The sequence below is a fragment of the Dermacentor variabilis genome, chromosome 8 (genome assembly GCF_050947875.1).
Source record: "Dermacentor variabilis isolate Ectoservices chromosome 8, ASM5094787v1, whole genome shotgun sequence".
Taxonomy (NCBI): Eukaryota; Metazoa; Arthropoda; class Arachnida; order Ixodida; family Ixodidae; genus Dermacentor; species Dermacentor variabilis.
This window is the reverse complement of record NC_134575.1, coordinates 105,504,192-105,522,369: the sequence shown is the minus strand read 5'-3', so window position 1 is coordinate 105,522,369 and position 18,178 is coordinate 105,504,192. Positions and strand designations below refer to the sequence as shown.

At 43.3% G+C, this 18,178-nt stretch overlaps 2 protein-coding genes across 2 annotated transcripts in view; both read left to right on the top strand.

The window, feature by feature from the left end:
* Positions 1-683: 683 nt before the first annotated feature.
* LOC142590511 (cytochrome P450 3A6-like) overlaps positions 684-18,178 on the top strand; it is a 168,694-nt gene continuing 151,199 nt past the window's right edge. The window contains exon 1 of the mRNA XM_075702694.1: positions 684-820. Coding sequence (XP_075558809.1) covers positions 744-820 — 77 coding nt within the window. The 5' untranslated portion in view covers positions 684-743. The remainder of the gene's footprint in view (positions 821-18,178) is intronic.
* LOC142590771 (putative cytochrome P450 6a21) lies at positions 7,462-10,845 on the top strand. The gene is made up of 2 exons (XM_075703191.1): positions 7,462-7,870; positions 10,585-10,845. Exons 1-2 carry the CDS (start codon positions 7,748-7,750, stop codon positions 10,843-10,845), a joined length of 384 nt encoding a protein of 127 aa, XP_075559306.1. The 5' UTR covers positions 7,462-7,747.

The following is an 18,178-nucleotide window of genomic DNA, read 5'->3' as shown; positions in this document are numbered from 1 at the left end:
TGCGCGAAATGTACTTGCGATATCGCGTACGCACAATGTTAGTGACTGGTTGCTTACGTGTTTTCTCACGTTAGGGCCTCTCGCAGAATGCGGTATTTTTTTATCACTGCTGTCTTCAGTCGATTAGGCTAACACGTTTCTAGCAATCCTCGATATATTTCGACGGATGCTTCGTTTTTGTCTTCCGGGTTTGTCGTGCAATACAATGGACAACTGTGACAAAAAAAAATACTCTGCATTAGACAGGTACTTTTCCACAGAAAATACGGATTGAGTTGCCATAATTACTGTTGTATTTATTTGTTTTTACCTTGAGGAAGCATTAGCGACCTACCGGTGGTGCAGAGCGCGTTCTAGGCTACACTATCTATATCTGGGGAAAAAGCAGTCAACCGACTCAGCTCGCAAATATCACCGATAACAACAGCAAGGACATTCCTTCCAACTAGATTTAGGATCTCGGCCGCTAACTGGTAGAGGGCGCGCACTGTTTTGCAGCTCGTCTACGCGCCTTAGCAATCGGACTTGATGACGCCGTGTGTCGAAGGTTCTTGCGATAACGTATAAGTACGAAGTCCTGGACCCATTGTTGGAATCTTTTCTCGGGTGAGGGAACGTTGAAGACGGTCCGTCTTGTTTATCACTGCTATCTTCTAATTTTGCTGACGCGTGTCTAGCTACCACGCAGATGTGTCAACAGATCTTTCTGTCGTCGGGGCTCGTGGCAAGACAGCGGCGTGGAGATGTGGACCATTGTCTGCGCCCTGCTTGTCGCACTGGTCGTGTCCGTCTGTCACAGCCTTGGTCGCTGGTTGATCAGGTGAGGAATATGCCTTGGTCTTGTTGTCTCGTTACGCAGGTTTAGGCGTGGGATCTTTTAAAACCTCTTTTTACCTCATTTGCACGATTCTAGCACGCCACCGATTGTAAGGCGCAGTTATATTAGAGCTAAAACATCCCCCAAAATAATTCGGTGCCGATTCTACCGCGCACATCAAGTAACGAAGCCGCAGTAGACGCGTAGCGTATAGAAACGATCTTACAGAACATGAAAAAGCACACCGGGACACGCGCTGTCACCTAGGATAGCACCTAGTCGCTATCCTAATCTAAGGAAAGCTTCTTTTCGATGTCTACCGACGGCATAACGTCTTCAGTTGCATTTAACTCATTAGAAATGCCACAATTCTTGAAGGCTCGCGCAACCAGCGTATACGGGAGGCATTCGATGCACCATGAACCCACCTTGCGATGTCTTTACGCGTACGTTGCAATTGGTAGTGTAGCGCGCACGTGATGCGGAGGTTGTGGGTTCGGCTTCCACCGGCGACAAGTTATCTCATCGCCCACTTTCATTTCCTTTTTTCTTCGTTAATTTATTACACTACAATTTTAACCACAGTTATTTCCTCCTATTTTTTCCTTGGCTTCAGTGTCTCTTGGCTTGATGTGGATGTATTGGCTTTCCACGCACGCGAAATGCGAAGGTTGTGGGTTCGGTTCCCACCTGCTGCAAGTTGTTTTTTCATCCACTTTAATTTCCCTTAATTTATCGTTTCTTCATTCCATTTATTCACCACAAGTAATTTCCCCTATGTTGTCCTTGGTGTCAGTGTTTGTTGGCTTTTTATGATGTACCTATTTTGAGGGCATTTCTTTGATTTTATTTTAATGATCATACAACAGCGAACACGCAGGATACGAACCTTTAGCTTTCCTCGCGCTGACATTTATCTATGCTTTCTTTCATTTCGCGTGTCCATTATACGTTGGAGGCTGGAACTCAACCCGATTATTTTGACAGCGCTTTTGCGGAGGCCTTGTTATGAACAGCACATGAATATTGTTGGTACTTAGCGGTTTGTGGATGACATTTTCTCTTTTTCACAGCAAAGCTGCATATAGCTACACGATTCGTCCATCCGCAAGTCGCCTGTACGCCAAAAAACTCCTTCGGTCCAATTCCATGCACATGCGCGAAAGAAAGCGAAAGAGAGGCGCGCGATTGGCGGCGCCAGTACTGACGTCGTTGCTCTCCGTCGCAGCCGAGCTCGCGCGCAGCCGTTTCTCTCCGGTTTATACATAGGTAGGCCACGCGCTATACGTACTCCTGAGGAGTAGGCAGCTTTCGATCAGCAACACCGCGAGCAGAACCGGAAACGAGCTCGTCTACGCCATGCCGATGCTGTAACATCATGTGACTTCAGCCAAAACTTCCTCCAACCCATCTGTGCTGGCCGGGCCTCTCCTATGTTTTCCTTCCTGCATACGCATCCCTAATAAAAATTAAATTAAATCAAAATTAAAATTAAATACGTATCCCTAGCTTAAAGATTACTACTGCAAAACAGAAGCATTTGGAAATTCATATTTTTTCCCGAACCATTAGGGAATGAAATGTACTTCCTGCGGCGGTTGTTGCCTGCGACACCATTGACTCATTCTTAAAACTGCTTAAAGAAAATTGTATAAATGAGCGGGGTACATCACTACCCTTCCTTTCCTTTTTCTCTTTCCTTTTTTTTTGCGGCCTGTCCTACGTAATTGAAGGCACGTGCTTTCTGATGCGTCTGCCACTGCTACATATTTTTTATACGCACTACTACATTATGTTTACTGGTAGGATGCATGTTCCGAAATCGTTTGCTACGCTTTGTATGCATATATTCATGTAGTTTTGTTCTTCAGTCTCTTAAGCGTTCGTCAACTTACCGCTGAGAACAGTTCGCATTTTCTTCTGGAATGGTTTTACATTGGTAGCGGTAAATGCTACGTTTTCAAAAATGACGCGCTGTTCATATTTCCAAATTCAGTGCTATTTCATTTTGCTCACGCTTCGCACCTTGTACTCAACGTATTGTTCGCCATGTATATAACCACTCCTGCTTAAGACCTCTAATCAGAGGCTGGCAGTAATCTTGAATAAATAAGTAAATAAATAAATAAATAAATAAATACATTTTTGTCCCGTTAATGCGCTGTTTTCTTACAATTATTTTGATTTAAAAGCAGCACACTTTCTGTCCTTCTTTTATAGATTAGCACACTGATTTCTTGCACTTTAGTGTCTTTCCTCCAATATTAAAGAATACCCAGTTTTCTTCTTTTTATTTATGCGCTAAGTTGCGTACCCTGTACGCAATATGGCCGTGAGCAAGTCACATCGAGCACACCTTGTCATTTATTTCCACAGGCAGCGTCGTAAATGCTTCAATGCTTTCGATGGCACGGGAGTACCAACCGTGCCGCTCCGGAGCTTGATCAGTGGCAATACGAATGAATTCTGGGAACCCGTAAGTACAACATAAGTGCTAAGATTGTAAAACGCGTGCTTTTTGTGGAGGATTTTATCGACGCATGTGAAATGACATACAGAAAACGCTTGTTCTCGGTGGGTATGATTATGATTTGTTCTGCTATTGCTCTATTAGCACAGTTTCATTTACATTATATTTGATTGCATAACCTCTGTGTACGAGTGGAATCACAGACGTGATGAATACGCTGAATAAACACCAAGACACAGAAGCAAGCAATAGATCTATTTATGTACTAGTATTACGGGTAAGAAATGTGGAAGTATTCCCGAACATCATTCTGCAATTAGGATGCGCCTTGAAAAAAATAAAGCTTGAATTGCTGCTTAGTAACACGATTCAACTGCAACCGTGCTTATAGGCTAGCTCCATCGGCAGATATGAAGCTACCGCGACTGCTGCTTTTACGGCACTCTAACTAAACGTCATGAGCTTAAATACCTTGGCAATGACACAAGAAAGGCTAAAGTGCCTAAATCGATTACGTTTTTTTTTATTATTTGTGTTACGTTTGTACGAAAAATGATTGTGTCGAACGCCTTGTTGTTCCAGACTATCATCGAAAGGCTCGATGAATGGCTGAAAGAATACGGCAACGTGTTTGGGTCAGTACTTTCTACAGTAATATGTGCTCACGTCACGTGTAAATATCAGTAATATTACATGTTTTACTTATGCACAGCTGCTTGCGTCACTTCCCCAGGCAGAAACATTGCTTGACCAATACAATCACTCTGTAAACATAACGTCTGTGTAAGCTTCTTGATTCAAGGAGTCTACACGATTGTAACTGAACTGCACGCTTTTGGCTATGAGGCCCGTCGGAAAATTCGAAGTTCTTAAAGAATGGCAATACTTCTTCAGCAAGGAGGTGCAAGCATTGATGTGAAATGGTTACTTGACGACCATAATCATGGGGGTGCAGCCCCGTGAAACCAGCATCTCTTGCTCGATGTGCTGAACGAAAGATGGCTACAGTTGTACGTTGTATCTAAAACATGGCGTCCATGATGTGTTTCCGGGTTGCGCAGTTGCTTGCGCTGCGTGAATTCAGCAAGAACTTTGCCTTTGACATCAGTTTTCTTACCCAGAGGCAGAGAGCGAGAGAGAACCGTCCTCGTGATATTGATTTGGAGATCATCTTATAACTGTCCTGTTAAGTGCGAGGTTCTTTGTTTAATGGGGTCTTTGCGCGCTTGTGATACGCGCTGAAGTCTTCAGCTATTTGTGTCCAGAGCACGGATGATTTATCCTGAGGGACCAGTGCGGCGTGCAGTATTGTGGTTAGAATCGGAAAACACGGTACACTGAACGATCTGACCGCGGCTAAGTCAGCTGGAACCTATTTGTCTTGGTGGAATCTGTGGAAAACTTGCTGGATGCGTTTTTGGCACGAGCGGGGGGAGGACGGATCTGTAGACTTCTGCGCTCACGTGCTTCGCAAGAGGCACAAGTGATATCACAATTTGACCGCATGCTTTTTCAGCGATGACGCTAAAAATCTGGTGGTGTGCTACAAAAAACTGTCTTAACACGAACGGCGAATTATTTGAAGTGCACCTTGTGTGTCAGTGTATCTGCGTAAATAAATATAAATGTTCTTGTAATTATAGTCAACTGTTTCTCACAACACATTACCTGGAAGCACCTCCTATTATTGTTAGATCTAAAAAATTATAGCCCCATCGAGAGTGCATACGGAGTGCACATAACACAGGCAAACAGGGTTTTAAAAAATTAAAATACCAAGTCTCGCCTTTTAGGAACCTGAAGGTGAAGAATGAAAAGCCAACGCAAAGAGACCTCTTTAAGAGCAACTTTTATACGATGGACATAATGTCGTCCTTCCCCCCACTAGTGCTTGTTCTGGTCTCCGGAATACACGAACGAAAACACCACTCTCGCAGTCTCTTTTGAGCGTAAATCATTTAAGTAATTTGCAGCACTGCTATTGCAAGAGATCGTAGAGTTCGGCTTCCCCGACTCCCAAATGCACGCGCTGCAGTTGCTTGAAATGAAATCTAAGTGGTGGCCAGTCGAGAATTAAGCTTTCCTTGCATGCGGCCTGTAACGATGGTGAAGCAGGTGATGATGGGGCGAGTTGACGACAACAAAATTACATCGGTGGTGACAACCGCAGTCATAAGTGCGACGGAATGGACGGACAGACCGAATAGACCCAGTTTTGAGCACTTAATTGCTACCGCAGAAAAAAAAATGCTGTGTTGGTGGTGCAAAGGTTGCGGCCGTTCTGATGTGGACAAAAATATTTGATGTCAGTATACTGTTCCTTGTGCTTATCACCCTGTTAGGCTTTTTTTTCAAGCTTCATGTATGCGGAGTAGGTTTGTTGCCATGCATAAATGTTGGTATTTTCGTAGTGTTTTTCGAACACCTAAACAATTGGTTCGTGAATGCGCTTCCCAGATTCTTCATTGGTGATACGCCATTCATGGTGGTCAAGGATCTGGACATTATAAACGAAATATTCATCAAGGAGGCAAACAATTTTTCAAGTCGTGGTGAAAGTAAAACGTCTGCTAATATCGACGCACTTCGTCTTTTGACTTGCCATCAGCTTTAAGCCAGAAAAGACAAAAAAGAGAAATGTGCTCGGTTAATTTCATCGGAATGGATCTAATGAGCATCTTTTTTTTTATTTCGCTAAATTGGGACGCCGCAATGCGTGAGACAGAATTTTTTTTATACAAGAAGTTTTGGAGATCTTGGCGCCCTAAATTCGTGCGGCCTATCTCTTTCCAAGCACAAGTGCGTATATTGTTGGCCACAAGTATGAAAGAGTACCTAAAAGCACACTCAAACGCAAACTCCGTATTTTTGTCATTTCAGCTAAAAAAAGGCAGGAAGAAAAGACAGAAACATAAAGCGTAGTTATGTAACAAGAATAAATCTAGGGCGCGCAAAAAGGCAGATAAGGTTCACACGAAGGCACATGAAGCCCGGCATGTTGTGTTGGGGTGTAAAAAGTGACAGGTGCAACTGAACATTAAAAACCTGCCTATTTATCTATAACCCGCTAAAAACAGAGGTCGCACATCGAATACACTATAAATAACATATCACTCCACGGAGTTCATGAGCATAAATTTCTTGGCCTGATCATTTCACATGACCTAAGATGGGAATCGCATATTAACAGTATCATACCATCGGCTTTAAAACGGTTGTTTTTCATCAGAAGACTTCGAGCTGCGCCACCGGAAATTAAACTGCTATCATACAACGCATTTATTCGCCCAGTTCTCGAATATGGTTACACAATTTGGTTTCCTTATACACAACAGCTTATTAACAAACTAGAAGGAGTGCAGCGAAAGGCAATGAGATTCATCTTTAACAAATACAAGAATAGCGACTCACCCACCCAACTGCTAAAACAAGCTTCTGTTCCTACTCTGGGAAACCGCGCCACACTATCATGACTAAAATTATTGTTCCAAGTAATACACAATGCATTACGAATAAATACTTAATTGTATATTTCCCTTGCCGACACCAGACCTTCCCGCCATAATCATCCACTAACACTTAAAGAGTATGAATTTCGCACTCACTGTTTTATATATTCGTTCTTTCCTCTTGCAATAAGGGAATGGAATAGCATGGACCCCTGCATAACGATTAACACATCGTTGCCGAAATTTGTAACCCTTGTAGAAGTACTGTTGCCCAATAATTAAATTATGCTAGCCGGAAATAACACACCACTCACGTTGTTGTGTAAGGTAAAATCTGTATAAGCATTGTATTTGCCTATGCAATTTCATCCGTTCTTGCCAAATGCACTGTATTATTCATGTTTTATTTCCTGCCATATGTGTATATCTGCTTCGTGTCGATTGCAAATATCATTGTTGAAATTGTGTAAACCTGTTTTTATCGCTATTTGTGCGTATATAATATATGTCCAACCTGTAAAGATCCCACTGGGATTGACAGTATCTGAAATAAAAAAAACAAAGATCGGCGGAATTAAACAACAATCATATACATTGCGCATACAACACACGATAAATCCGCTATCTTCTATTTTCCGAGAACTAAGGGCCCCAAATAGTGTTACGGAGAGCAGCGCCCTTTTCAGATCAGCACCTGTCGCTTGAAATACTCAACAAATCACATGGCGCTAACGTCATATATTTGGATAGCGAATCACATGAATTTATAACTGCTCACTACCTTAAACGCCGTTGGCCGTGAATGTTTTCAGGGAACGTTGTTTGAAGGAATGCGATGTGTAACACATTCTTTGTGCGCCAGTCGCGAAGGCTGTCGTGCGCGTCAGTATGACGTTTTGTTTACGTTGTTTCTGAATGCGAATTCAGTCTTCGCTTTCGTTATAGCATTTTTAAAATATTTTGCTAGGAACAGGCGGCAACACTGTGTTTAAAACGTTTTTTTCTAAGCGCATGTTTCACATCTACGAGCAAGACCCGCTCTTCGCCAAGTACCTAATCTTCTCCAAGGGTTCTGCGTGGAAGCGTTCTCGAAACTGCATGTCGCAGTTCTTCACGTCGTCGAAGCTTAGAGCGGTAAGTGATCGCACGGAAGGAACCCTAATGAAAGGCTCTGAGGTGGTGTCACTATTACAGCTTACTGTTATGACCACGAACAACAAAATTCCATATAGAATCCGGCCTGATTAGGCAATAACTTCACGCCACTAAAGGTTCGTTTTTAAACAGTGCCAGTGTGTCGCCCTGTCCCATGCAACTGTGCTTATGTAATCGGATGACTTTGATGGATAGGGTTTTACGTGCCAAAACCACTCTGTGATTATGACGCACCCATTAGTTGGGCACTCGAGGAATTTGTACCACCTGGGGTTCTTTACAACGTGCACCTAAGCCTAAGTGCACGGATGTTTTCGCATTTCGCCCCCATCGAAGTGAGGCCGCCGTGGCCGGGATTTGATCCCGTCAATACGCGCTTAGCTGCCCAACACCATAACCGCTAAGCAACCACGGCATTCGATGGCTTGTAGAGCTGGTTGGTACCTCGTTATTTGTAAACAAGAATGCTGGGACAACAAGACAGGGCGGGGCGACACAAATACAAATCCTAATTTTCAGCGCTCGTATGGTATACGCCCGCTTTTTTTGTATGTCGTTATCCCAGCCAGTTCGCCAATGTATATACGTAGCAGGCTTTAAAATTTTCAGCAACAAATATAATCTGGTCAGAAAAGCGTTGCAGTATCCTGCAATGACATTTTGTGCATTCTGTTTAGAAAAGCAACAAAGTTACAGAAATTAGTTCTATTAAAAAGATAGCTCCTTTAGCCTCTCTCAAAGTATGGAATTACCTTTTTTTTGTTATGCGCATGGGTGGTTAGTACCCAGGTGTACAACTACTACGAAGTGTATATTTTGAGCGGTAACGAATATTGTGGCGAAAATATCCATGAGCATGTCTTCAACGCGGCCATTCCTGACACTTCGCGAACCTTCGTCTTGCTTTACGCGAATTATTTGGTCCTTTTTAACCATGCATAAAAAATCGGCCGGCAAGGTTTGATTCCGTTCCGGTTGATTGATAGTGGAATATATTCCACGCTATTGGTCTTAGTTTAGTGCTGCTTGCACTCTGGGCACAAGTTCTGGCAATAAACTGTTTTGCTTTTCGCTTCTTATTATTAGTGTTCCTACTTACATATTTGAATTTTGCATGTTTACGCATGTAAACATACGCTCACAAAACCACACCTTGTTCAGTGCATCTTGAAGATTTCAGATTACCCGAATCTGCTTTTCCTTCGTACACTTAAAAACGCCGAAAATGTAGTGCCCAAATACAAATGCATCTCCAAAGTCCTAACTCAACAAAGAGAGCTTCTTAAAGGCCTCTGATTTAGAGAATACCACGCTGAAATTTGCGAAGACGAACCAAGAACGAAGTCGTATGAACAGATTGCTTTTTTTTGTTCATACATACTGTGACCTTTCGCAAGACAACAACGTGAAGAATAAAGTAAACGTAGGGCGTAGTAGAAATAATTTCTTAGTTTTGTCAAAGCTAGTAGTTTTGCGGCCAACATAATATAGTAAGGAAATAATGCTTTCGCAAGGTTGCTAAATGGGCTGTATAAAATTGCAGAGCGGGCAATTTTACGTAAACTTTTTGCACGATATCTTTCAATTACGGAAAGATCGAAGTAATCCAGATGCAGCAACATGCATGCAGCCAAGCTACGCAGCCAGACACAGCAACAGGTATTTAGATGCGTGCTGTTGTATTAGTTGCCATGGAGGGAGGCAAACTCGAGAACATTTTTTAAGGGGGTGGTTTCAGAAGCAGTTGAAGTGGGCCTAAATTATGAGAGCATATTTATTAGTCCGAAATTAACCTATGTGTGCGTTGTCGAAAACACAGTAGTTCCGCAACATGGTGCAAAAGGAGCAATTAATTTTGCGCGATGAAGTTTACGTGACATGAACAAGGACAATGAACACAGCTATGCAGCCTGATAACTGATGTACACAAAAATCAGCTAGTTCTGCGGAAACGTTTTAATTTCAACATGAAGAGTTCTAAATATCGCGCTTGTGTTAGCTCATTGCGAAGTTTCATGTTTCTGTAAGAACCAAGGAAAGTTTCATGAAAATTAACTCATCAAACACGTCATACTCATTCGCAATCGACAACGCCATACTTTGACAGGACCAACTTGTTTATGTTTACTTCCTTATTACTGTTGTCGGCTGGAACAGTTTACCCGAAAAATGTCCTTATTCCGTATGGTAAAACTGAAGCTCATAGCTTATAATATTTGCTGTTCATTACTTTCGTTTGATGAATGTTTTTATTTCCTCGTACTTTTTTTATGCATTGCCATATTTTGTCGTATGCATCCCACCTGTTCTGTGTTCGGCAAAACGTTTCTTTCTTATGTACGTTGTTTGCCTTTGATGTTCATGCCTTTGAGCCTACAGTACCTAATAAATAAGAAAATAAATTAATAAATAAGTACATTAACGACAACTTTGGTTCATTGTTTAAATACCGAAACATTGGTAAAATTCGGCACTGAGCAACTAAAAAAAATATTTTACATACCATGCACATATGCTAGCGTGTATTTCTAAGACATCCTATAAATATTGAGCAGAAGAGGATTCTTAATGTTGCATTGTCGAATTATACGAGACCCTTTTAATGATTATAAAGAAACGCTTCATAGAAAACACGCTTATCGAGGCGCTAGCGTATTTAGAGTGACACGGGCACCCGCTTATTCACGCCGCAGGTGATGCCGTCTTTGCTGCACGCCCAGAAGCAGTTCATCGATGTTCCGGGCGAGCACGCAGACCGCGACGTAGACGTGGACATCAGCAGCCTCTGCGAGCGCTTCACCTTCGACGTGATCGGCAAGGCAGCGTACGGCATCGACACGGGCGTGCAACGGAATCCTGATCACCCGTTGTTCAAGGGGGCCCTCGCCGTCCTCCCGAATGTGACTTCGGGCTTTTACCACCTTTTACCACCTCTTTTACCACCTTGGCCGTGAGTGGAAACAATGAAGGGAACCAGCGAGCAAAATTCGAGTCACGTAAGCCATGCTCGAAAAAGGGAAATGGTACCAATTCTTAGATCGCATTTGAACTGCTATTTCATTTTGAAGTGACAGCTTTTTCTTTTTTTAACTTGCTCTGGGGCTTTCCTGTTTCACAAAGGAGCAAAGCCCACGCCCAGGCCGATGCAAGCGTATCGCATGACGCAAGGAATAGCATAATGTGTCCGCGCCTGGCAAGAAATTACAAAACGGGTGTTTGCTGCGTGTTCATGATACGCAGCTACTGCGGACGCCATCAGAGACTTCCCCCTGTTCAGCGCCACTTGTGAAGCGTAGTGATGTGTGATTTTAGTGATGCGTAAAACCCCTCAATCTGCAATTTAGCGCCAACCACTCCCCTCCTCCTCCGCTCCACTTACGCGCTCGACACAGCCTCGACAGGGACGCCGCCTATGCTGGTCATGCAGTAGCAGACGACGGCTAACGCACTACCGGAAGAAATGCGCGTAAAAGTTCGTGCTAGCCCTGCGGAGCAGTTTCTGATGCGGGGTTTCGCTTCCTCGGTCGGTAAGTGGCGTTAATAATGTCTTGTTGGAATGGCGCAAAAATAGAGAAAATGACCATTATTTAAGGCATAAAGCGCTTGCACGTTGAGAGTCCGTGTTCTGAAACACGACGCATGCACGTCGTGGGCTCAAACACGCGTGTAATTACCTCAGTTCCAGGTTTTGACTGCTTGAATATATGTGTACCTGGTTTCGTAGGTTCACTTACGTATCTACAGAATACTTTTGTTCAGCCGGCGCGTGAGAAATTCCAACTGTCTGTGGCCAGCAATACCTAGCAACAAGGTTCGCTTCTGCTCCGCGCCTTTTACAGATGCGTGTAGCTCATGCACGGGTTGTGGCCCCATGAGAAAAGTTCTCACACGTAGACAGTTTTCATAATTGGAACCAGCACATGGATTTGTTATCATTTATTTATTACAGTCCAAGTGGTTGCAATTTCATAACAAGAACGAACTTGGTGGAACCAATGAACAGTGACTCGGAAAATAATTACCCCCCTTCTCATTAGCACTAGTAACATTTTATTGAAGTGCATATGTTATATCTGTATACTAAGTGCATCTGTATTCTTTTGCGTTGTAAGTTGTTGCAGGGAAGCAGTGTTGCTTTAACTGGAACACTCAAGACACACAAGACAGAGAAAAGAAATTGATTCTTGGGTTTCACGTGACACAACTGCGATATAATTATAGGCACGCCGGAACGGGGGACTCCGAATTAATCTTGACCAGCAGGGGTTGCCCAACGTGCCCCAATGGACGGGACACGGGCGTCTTTGCATATCGCACTCACCGAAATGCGGCCGCGCGGCCACCACTTCATCCCGCGACCTTCCTCGATCAATCCGTCTGCGCGTACTTTCGTCCCACTAGGTCAGCAATGGCAGTCGTAGCGTGCCGCAAAGAAAAAAATATACAAAAGCGGAAAGCGTGCTTCCACGTTACACAGTTTGGCCAATGGAGGAGCGTAGGATACGGGCGACAGTGGGCGTGGAGGAGGAAACGCCGGGGAACGCACAGTGGCACAAAGATCTAAGAATGGCGCTACTTTTGGAAAATTGAGGCTCTTTTAGTGATGCGCGATGGGCAGCGCTCTCTCCCGGTGTTCTAGAAAACTCAGCTGTGTGTCACGTGACTCAGCTCTCCACAACAGGGCAGAGGTCAGTGGTGCACGGGCGCTCGGCATCGTGTCTACGTGCGAATAGGAATTTTGAAGACGGAATCAAATACGAGTGTAGAATCGTGCCTGAAACAAACGGAATCGAATCGAATACCCAGTACTTTTTGAATACCTTTTCAATGTTGAAGTGCCTTTCTCAGCAATAATACAGAACTATTTTCATGTCCTGTACATTCACAACGTTATTAACTTCCTGCCGTTACATTGCACGTCATGAAGCGCTATTCAGTAAACGCACAAATGGAGCGTTGGGAGCAATTAAACAGGTTCTTAGCATGCTCAGGACTCAACAGGGAATGCGAATTGCGGAAGTCCAGCCGGAAAAGCATGGCTCCCTGAGCAACGTAAGGGGACGCACTGCGCATGTACTCGTGTTTTATGCCTGTTATCGCGACCACCATAACATTTGTTCCGTACTTGGACCCAATTTATTCTTAATTGCGGATAGCTGGCGATTCCAAACATACAAGTTTTTAACGAAAAATATTCGTATTTATAACTGTTCCAAAAAGAGAAAACTTTGAGGAAATACTTTCTAACGACAACAAAGTATTTAACTCGGACCATTGAACTAGTTTGCTTGAGGTAGTTCTTTACTATACTGCCTCAAATGTGTTTCCAGCAGTGCTTAGGGAACCAAATATTTGTCATAGACTTTGCTTGCTTCGGTGGCTATTCGCACTAAAATCTTTCTGAAAATACCAAACTATAGGGAGTGGCATATGACCCATTTCAGAGAACCTGTACCACTGGCAATGGCTCCTGAAATTGGCTTCCATGGTCATCGGCTGGATAAGCAGCAATCCCCATGCAGAAATGGCCAAAAAAGTCACAGAAGTCATTCAATACCGACGAAAAAATCCGCAGGTGCGTAATGTAACCTAACTTGGAATTTGGGAGTGCGTATCAGTTGTACATATAGATAGCACTACTAGACCACTTCTAAATGTGACGTCTCTCGGAAGCCTAAATTTTTAGACAGACAGTTCATGAGTTTAGAGCGACATTCGCCAGGTGAAACCTAACTAGGCTTAATATATATTTGTTCCTGTTCGTGTGATTATTTTGGTATACAGTACCTAATGCATACTAAGCAGACTTGTACACAATGAATCAGTTGTAATCATTTACTCCTACTCAATTACGTTTTGCAGTAATTTTGTAATCTACTAATAACCTTGTGTAGTCATTAACGCGTTAGCTACATTTACGTTACTTTTTCAGTATCGAATTTTATATAACAAGTTCCACTTCTGACAGGTAACGCATCTGGGAACAGGTAAATTGTCTGCAGAGTGCGAAGGGATAAAATAATGTAAGTTCCTTGATTTACCACCTACACGCGACTAACGTCCTGCAGCTACACCTCAGTCCCCTGAACATGGAACGCTTTCAGCCTGCAGATTAGGACTATTCTGTAGGTAGTCTGGCGCCTGAGCTTCTCACTTGTATAATACCGTTCTCTCCCTCTCTCCTGAACTCGCTCATAGACGGCCCGCATAGGCAGTAAGAGCTGCGTTTCCATTGGTCTTTGCTTAGCACAGTCAATGACTTCTCTGATATAGGCAAGCATTTTGGTTGTTAAACCCACATTTTACCGGCGTTATATTACATGAGTCATATACATATATATTTTTTAGATTTTATGACATGGACATGCTTCTAGGGCTGTACACTAGGCACCTTTATATCGTCACGGAGTGATCGAGAGGTGGATGAACGCGAAGCTAGGCAGAGCGACGAAGACGACGATGAAGACACTTGCAGGTGCGTCGGATCAGACATTCTATCTTGCTCTAGCTTTTTTCGTAAATATTTTGTAAATATATCCTTCGCCTATATCTCGCCTTCCTCACACATTGTTGGAAGTGCTGGGTACGTCATGCCTCGCAGCAGAAGTCCGCAGCAGCCGTCGTCTGTCTGCAATGGCGGAATACACGGCGCCTACATCAGAGCCCGCTACTTTAACGGTTGTGGTGGTGCGACGATTGGATCCTGGTACGTTGAGTGGCTGGCGGAGTACGAACGCGTGAGTGCTAACAACCGATGGGACCCGACCCTGATGTTGCTAAGTATTATTTTCTACCTCAAAGGTGCTGCAAAAGTATGGTTCGATAACCACGAAACTCATATCGGAAGCTGGGACACCTGCAAAGAAAAACTGTGCGACTTGTTTGGGAAGCCCGTTGGCCAAAAGATCGCCACGAGAAAGGTGCTCGCGTCACGTGTCTACAGAATCATACGTCTCGTACATTGAAGACGTCTTATCGCTATGTCGAAAGGCCGATGCCGAGATGACGGAGGACGACAAGGTTGGGCAAATCTTGAAAGGGATTGCCGACGACGCATTGAACCTTTTAATGTGCACAAATTTATCTACAGTCGACGCTCTTACAAAGCGGTGCCGGCGATTTGAGCAGGATAAAATCGGGGCCACGCGTTTGCCCGTCTTCCCAACACGGCGACAATGTCCTCTTACGAAGATCCCACGGCAGCACAGCCGTCAGTTACACCAGATCAGCTGACACAGATTGTACGCCGCGAACTTCAGGTCTTTACCCCTGCCCCAGTTCACGACGTCGAATCGAGCTTGACAACGACTTCATTCGTCCAAGCCAAAAGTCCCGTTACGACAGCTGACACAGAAATGTGCACCTCACGCCTAGCATGGCGACCATAGGTCGCCATGTTGCCGTCTTGGCTTATCAGAGAAGCTCCTGCCACGTTACACCGGGCCCTACAAGGTGCTGCGCCAGCTCAGTGACGTCACTTAGTAGATTATATCCATGTGCACTGCTTCTTCGACCTACTCGCTACAAGCTGACGTTGTTCACGTTTCCCGGCTGAAGCGCCACTGCCCGTCTTGCTCCTCACTTTCGTAGCAAGCGCCGGGATGGCACTTCCACGACCGGAGGGTGATGCTACGGAGCGATCAATACCTGGAGGAACGCGAGGTTTGGCAGAGCGATGAAGACGACGATGAGGATGCTTCTACGTGGGCCGGATCAGACGTCATCTCTTGCCCTAGCTTTCTCTGTAAATATTTTTTAAATATATCCTTCGCCTACATCTCGCCTGCGTCACAATATTGAATTATATTTTAGATTTGTCCACCTTTTTCAAATCACGTGAACGCTTGATGGCATCCGTTACAAGTAGTCGCTTAAGTCTGTCTGGCTATCCAGTAAACTGTGCTGAGGGGAGATCCACCAGATTATCATCATTATCTGCCTATCAATATGTTCACAGCAGAACAGAGGCCTCTCCCGCGATCACCAATTACCCCTGTCTTGCGTTGGTTGAATCAAAGTTATGCCCGCAAATTTCATCATTTCGTCACCGCAATAAATTTTCTGCCGTTCTCAACTGCACTTTCCGTCCTGTGGAATTCATTCTGTAACTCCAATAGCTAATCGATTATTTATTTTATTTATTTATACAGGCCTTGGAAGGCCCAGGCAGGAGGGGAGAAGTACATATAAAAATAAAACAATAAATTGACAAAGGAGTAGAAAAAGCTCCGGAAAATTGTAATAGAAAATATGAATTCATAATCAGTAAAGCACCTAAATAATGCATAGACAGTGGCAAATACAAACTGAAGCACTGTTTCATAAGCAGAGTTTCTAAGCACTGGAAATGTAGCAGAGAAAGAGAGGAGTGTCTAATTAAAAATTATTACAACGCGTAAATCAATAAATATTGCACAATGATACAAATTGAAACAATATTTCGTACCAAGAAGCAATAATTTTTAGGTAGTAATAGACGCTATTGAGTCAGTGCTGACAAGTTTGGCATAGATTGGCTGTTCCATTCCGTTAATGTGCGAGGGAAAAGGGAATAGATAAAGACGTTGGTTCTACCATTATAAGGCATTAATGAGGCATCGTGGCGGTGTCTTGTTCGGCGGGCAGTAAGGGGTTTTATACAAGGTTCAGGAGTAAGAGAGTTTATTGCTAGTCAGTAAAAATAGGAATTTAAGCCTGTGAATTTTCCTTCTTTGTTGCAAAGACTGAATATTGTGTTCAGCCATTAACTGACTTGGGGAATCACATGAGCAATATTTAGAGAAGATGAGCCTTACTACTTTACTTTGCATCATTTTTAGCGAATCAATGTTAGTTTTAGTATAGGGATACCATACAATAGCTGCGTAGTCTAGATTGGACGGACAAGAAAGGTGTTGGCGATAAGACGAGTTTCAGAAGGAGCGTGTTTTCAATTATGCCTGAGGTAGCAAAGATTTTTAAAAGCTGAGTCACAAAGATGAGAGATGTGCGAGTTCCAACTAAGCTTACTGGCTATTGTAGCACCGACTTACTTATATTCATTCACCTCCGTAAGAGGTTTGCATGCTTATAGATAAACGGCAATTTATAAATTTTTCGAGGGATCTTCATAACTACTGTTTTATCAATGTTAAGCTGCATATCCCAGCAGGCACACCAAGCTAGTATGTCTTGAAGGTTAGAATTTAGATTAACTTGATTTTGTTGGCAGGTGATTTCATTAAAGGGGATACAGTCATCAGCAAATAGTTTTATGTGTACGGGCTGAATAACAGTGTCTACAATGTAGTTAATATATATGTTAAATAAAAAATAATCCAATAACACTACTCTGGGGAACACCAGAAGTGACAGGAAGGATACTGGAAGGACAATTATCAACTACTACGAATTGCGTACGGTTGAAAAGATAACCACGAATCCAGTTTACAAGATGTCAAGGAATGTTGAGATGTTCAAGTTTTCTATTAGCTTTGAGTGCGATACAAGATCAAATGCTTTCCTGAAGTCCTAAAATATGATGTCTATTTGCCCTTATTTGTCAACAGTGCTAGCGAGACTGTGAAGTACAGTGGTTAATTGGGCTACAGTGGAGAGGCCTTTTCGAAAACCATGGTGCATAGCAGATAGAATGGCTCTATCATTGAGAAAATTATTGATTTCAGAAGCAATAATGTGTTCTAAAGCTTTGCAACAAGATGAGGTTAATGATACGGAGCGGTAGTTTGCCACTAGTGATGGATCGCCTTTGTTTAGTATCAGAACAATACGAGTAGAGAGCCCGTCGTTAGGAAGTACCGCCGATGAAAGGGATGCACTAAAGATAATAACAAGAAAGCGAGATAGCATTTCGGCGTATCTGTGAAGAAACACGTTTGCATGTTATCAGGCGCTGGAGACTATATTGTTTTCATACATAGAAGCATAGAAAAGACGCCAGACAAAGAAATAAAACTAAAATCATCATTGTGTGCTACGCCGTTCACACGAGGTGAAACAGGTGAGTTCGAAGATGCGTGAGACAGAATTTTTTTTATACAAGAAGTTTAGGAGATCTTGGCATCCTAAATTCGTGCGGCCTATCTCTTTCCAGGCACAAGTGCGTATATTGTTGGCCACAAGTATGAAAGAGTACCTAAAAGCACACTCAAACGCAAACTCCGTATTTTTGTCATTTCAGCTAAAGAAAGGCAGGAAGAAAAGACAGAAACATAGTTATGACAGAAGCGTAGTTATGTAACAAGAATAAATCTAGGGCGCGCAAAAAGGCAGATAAGGTTCACACGA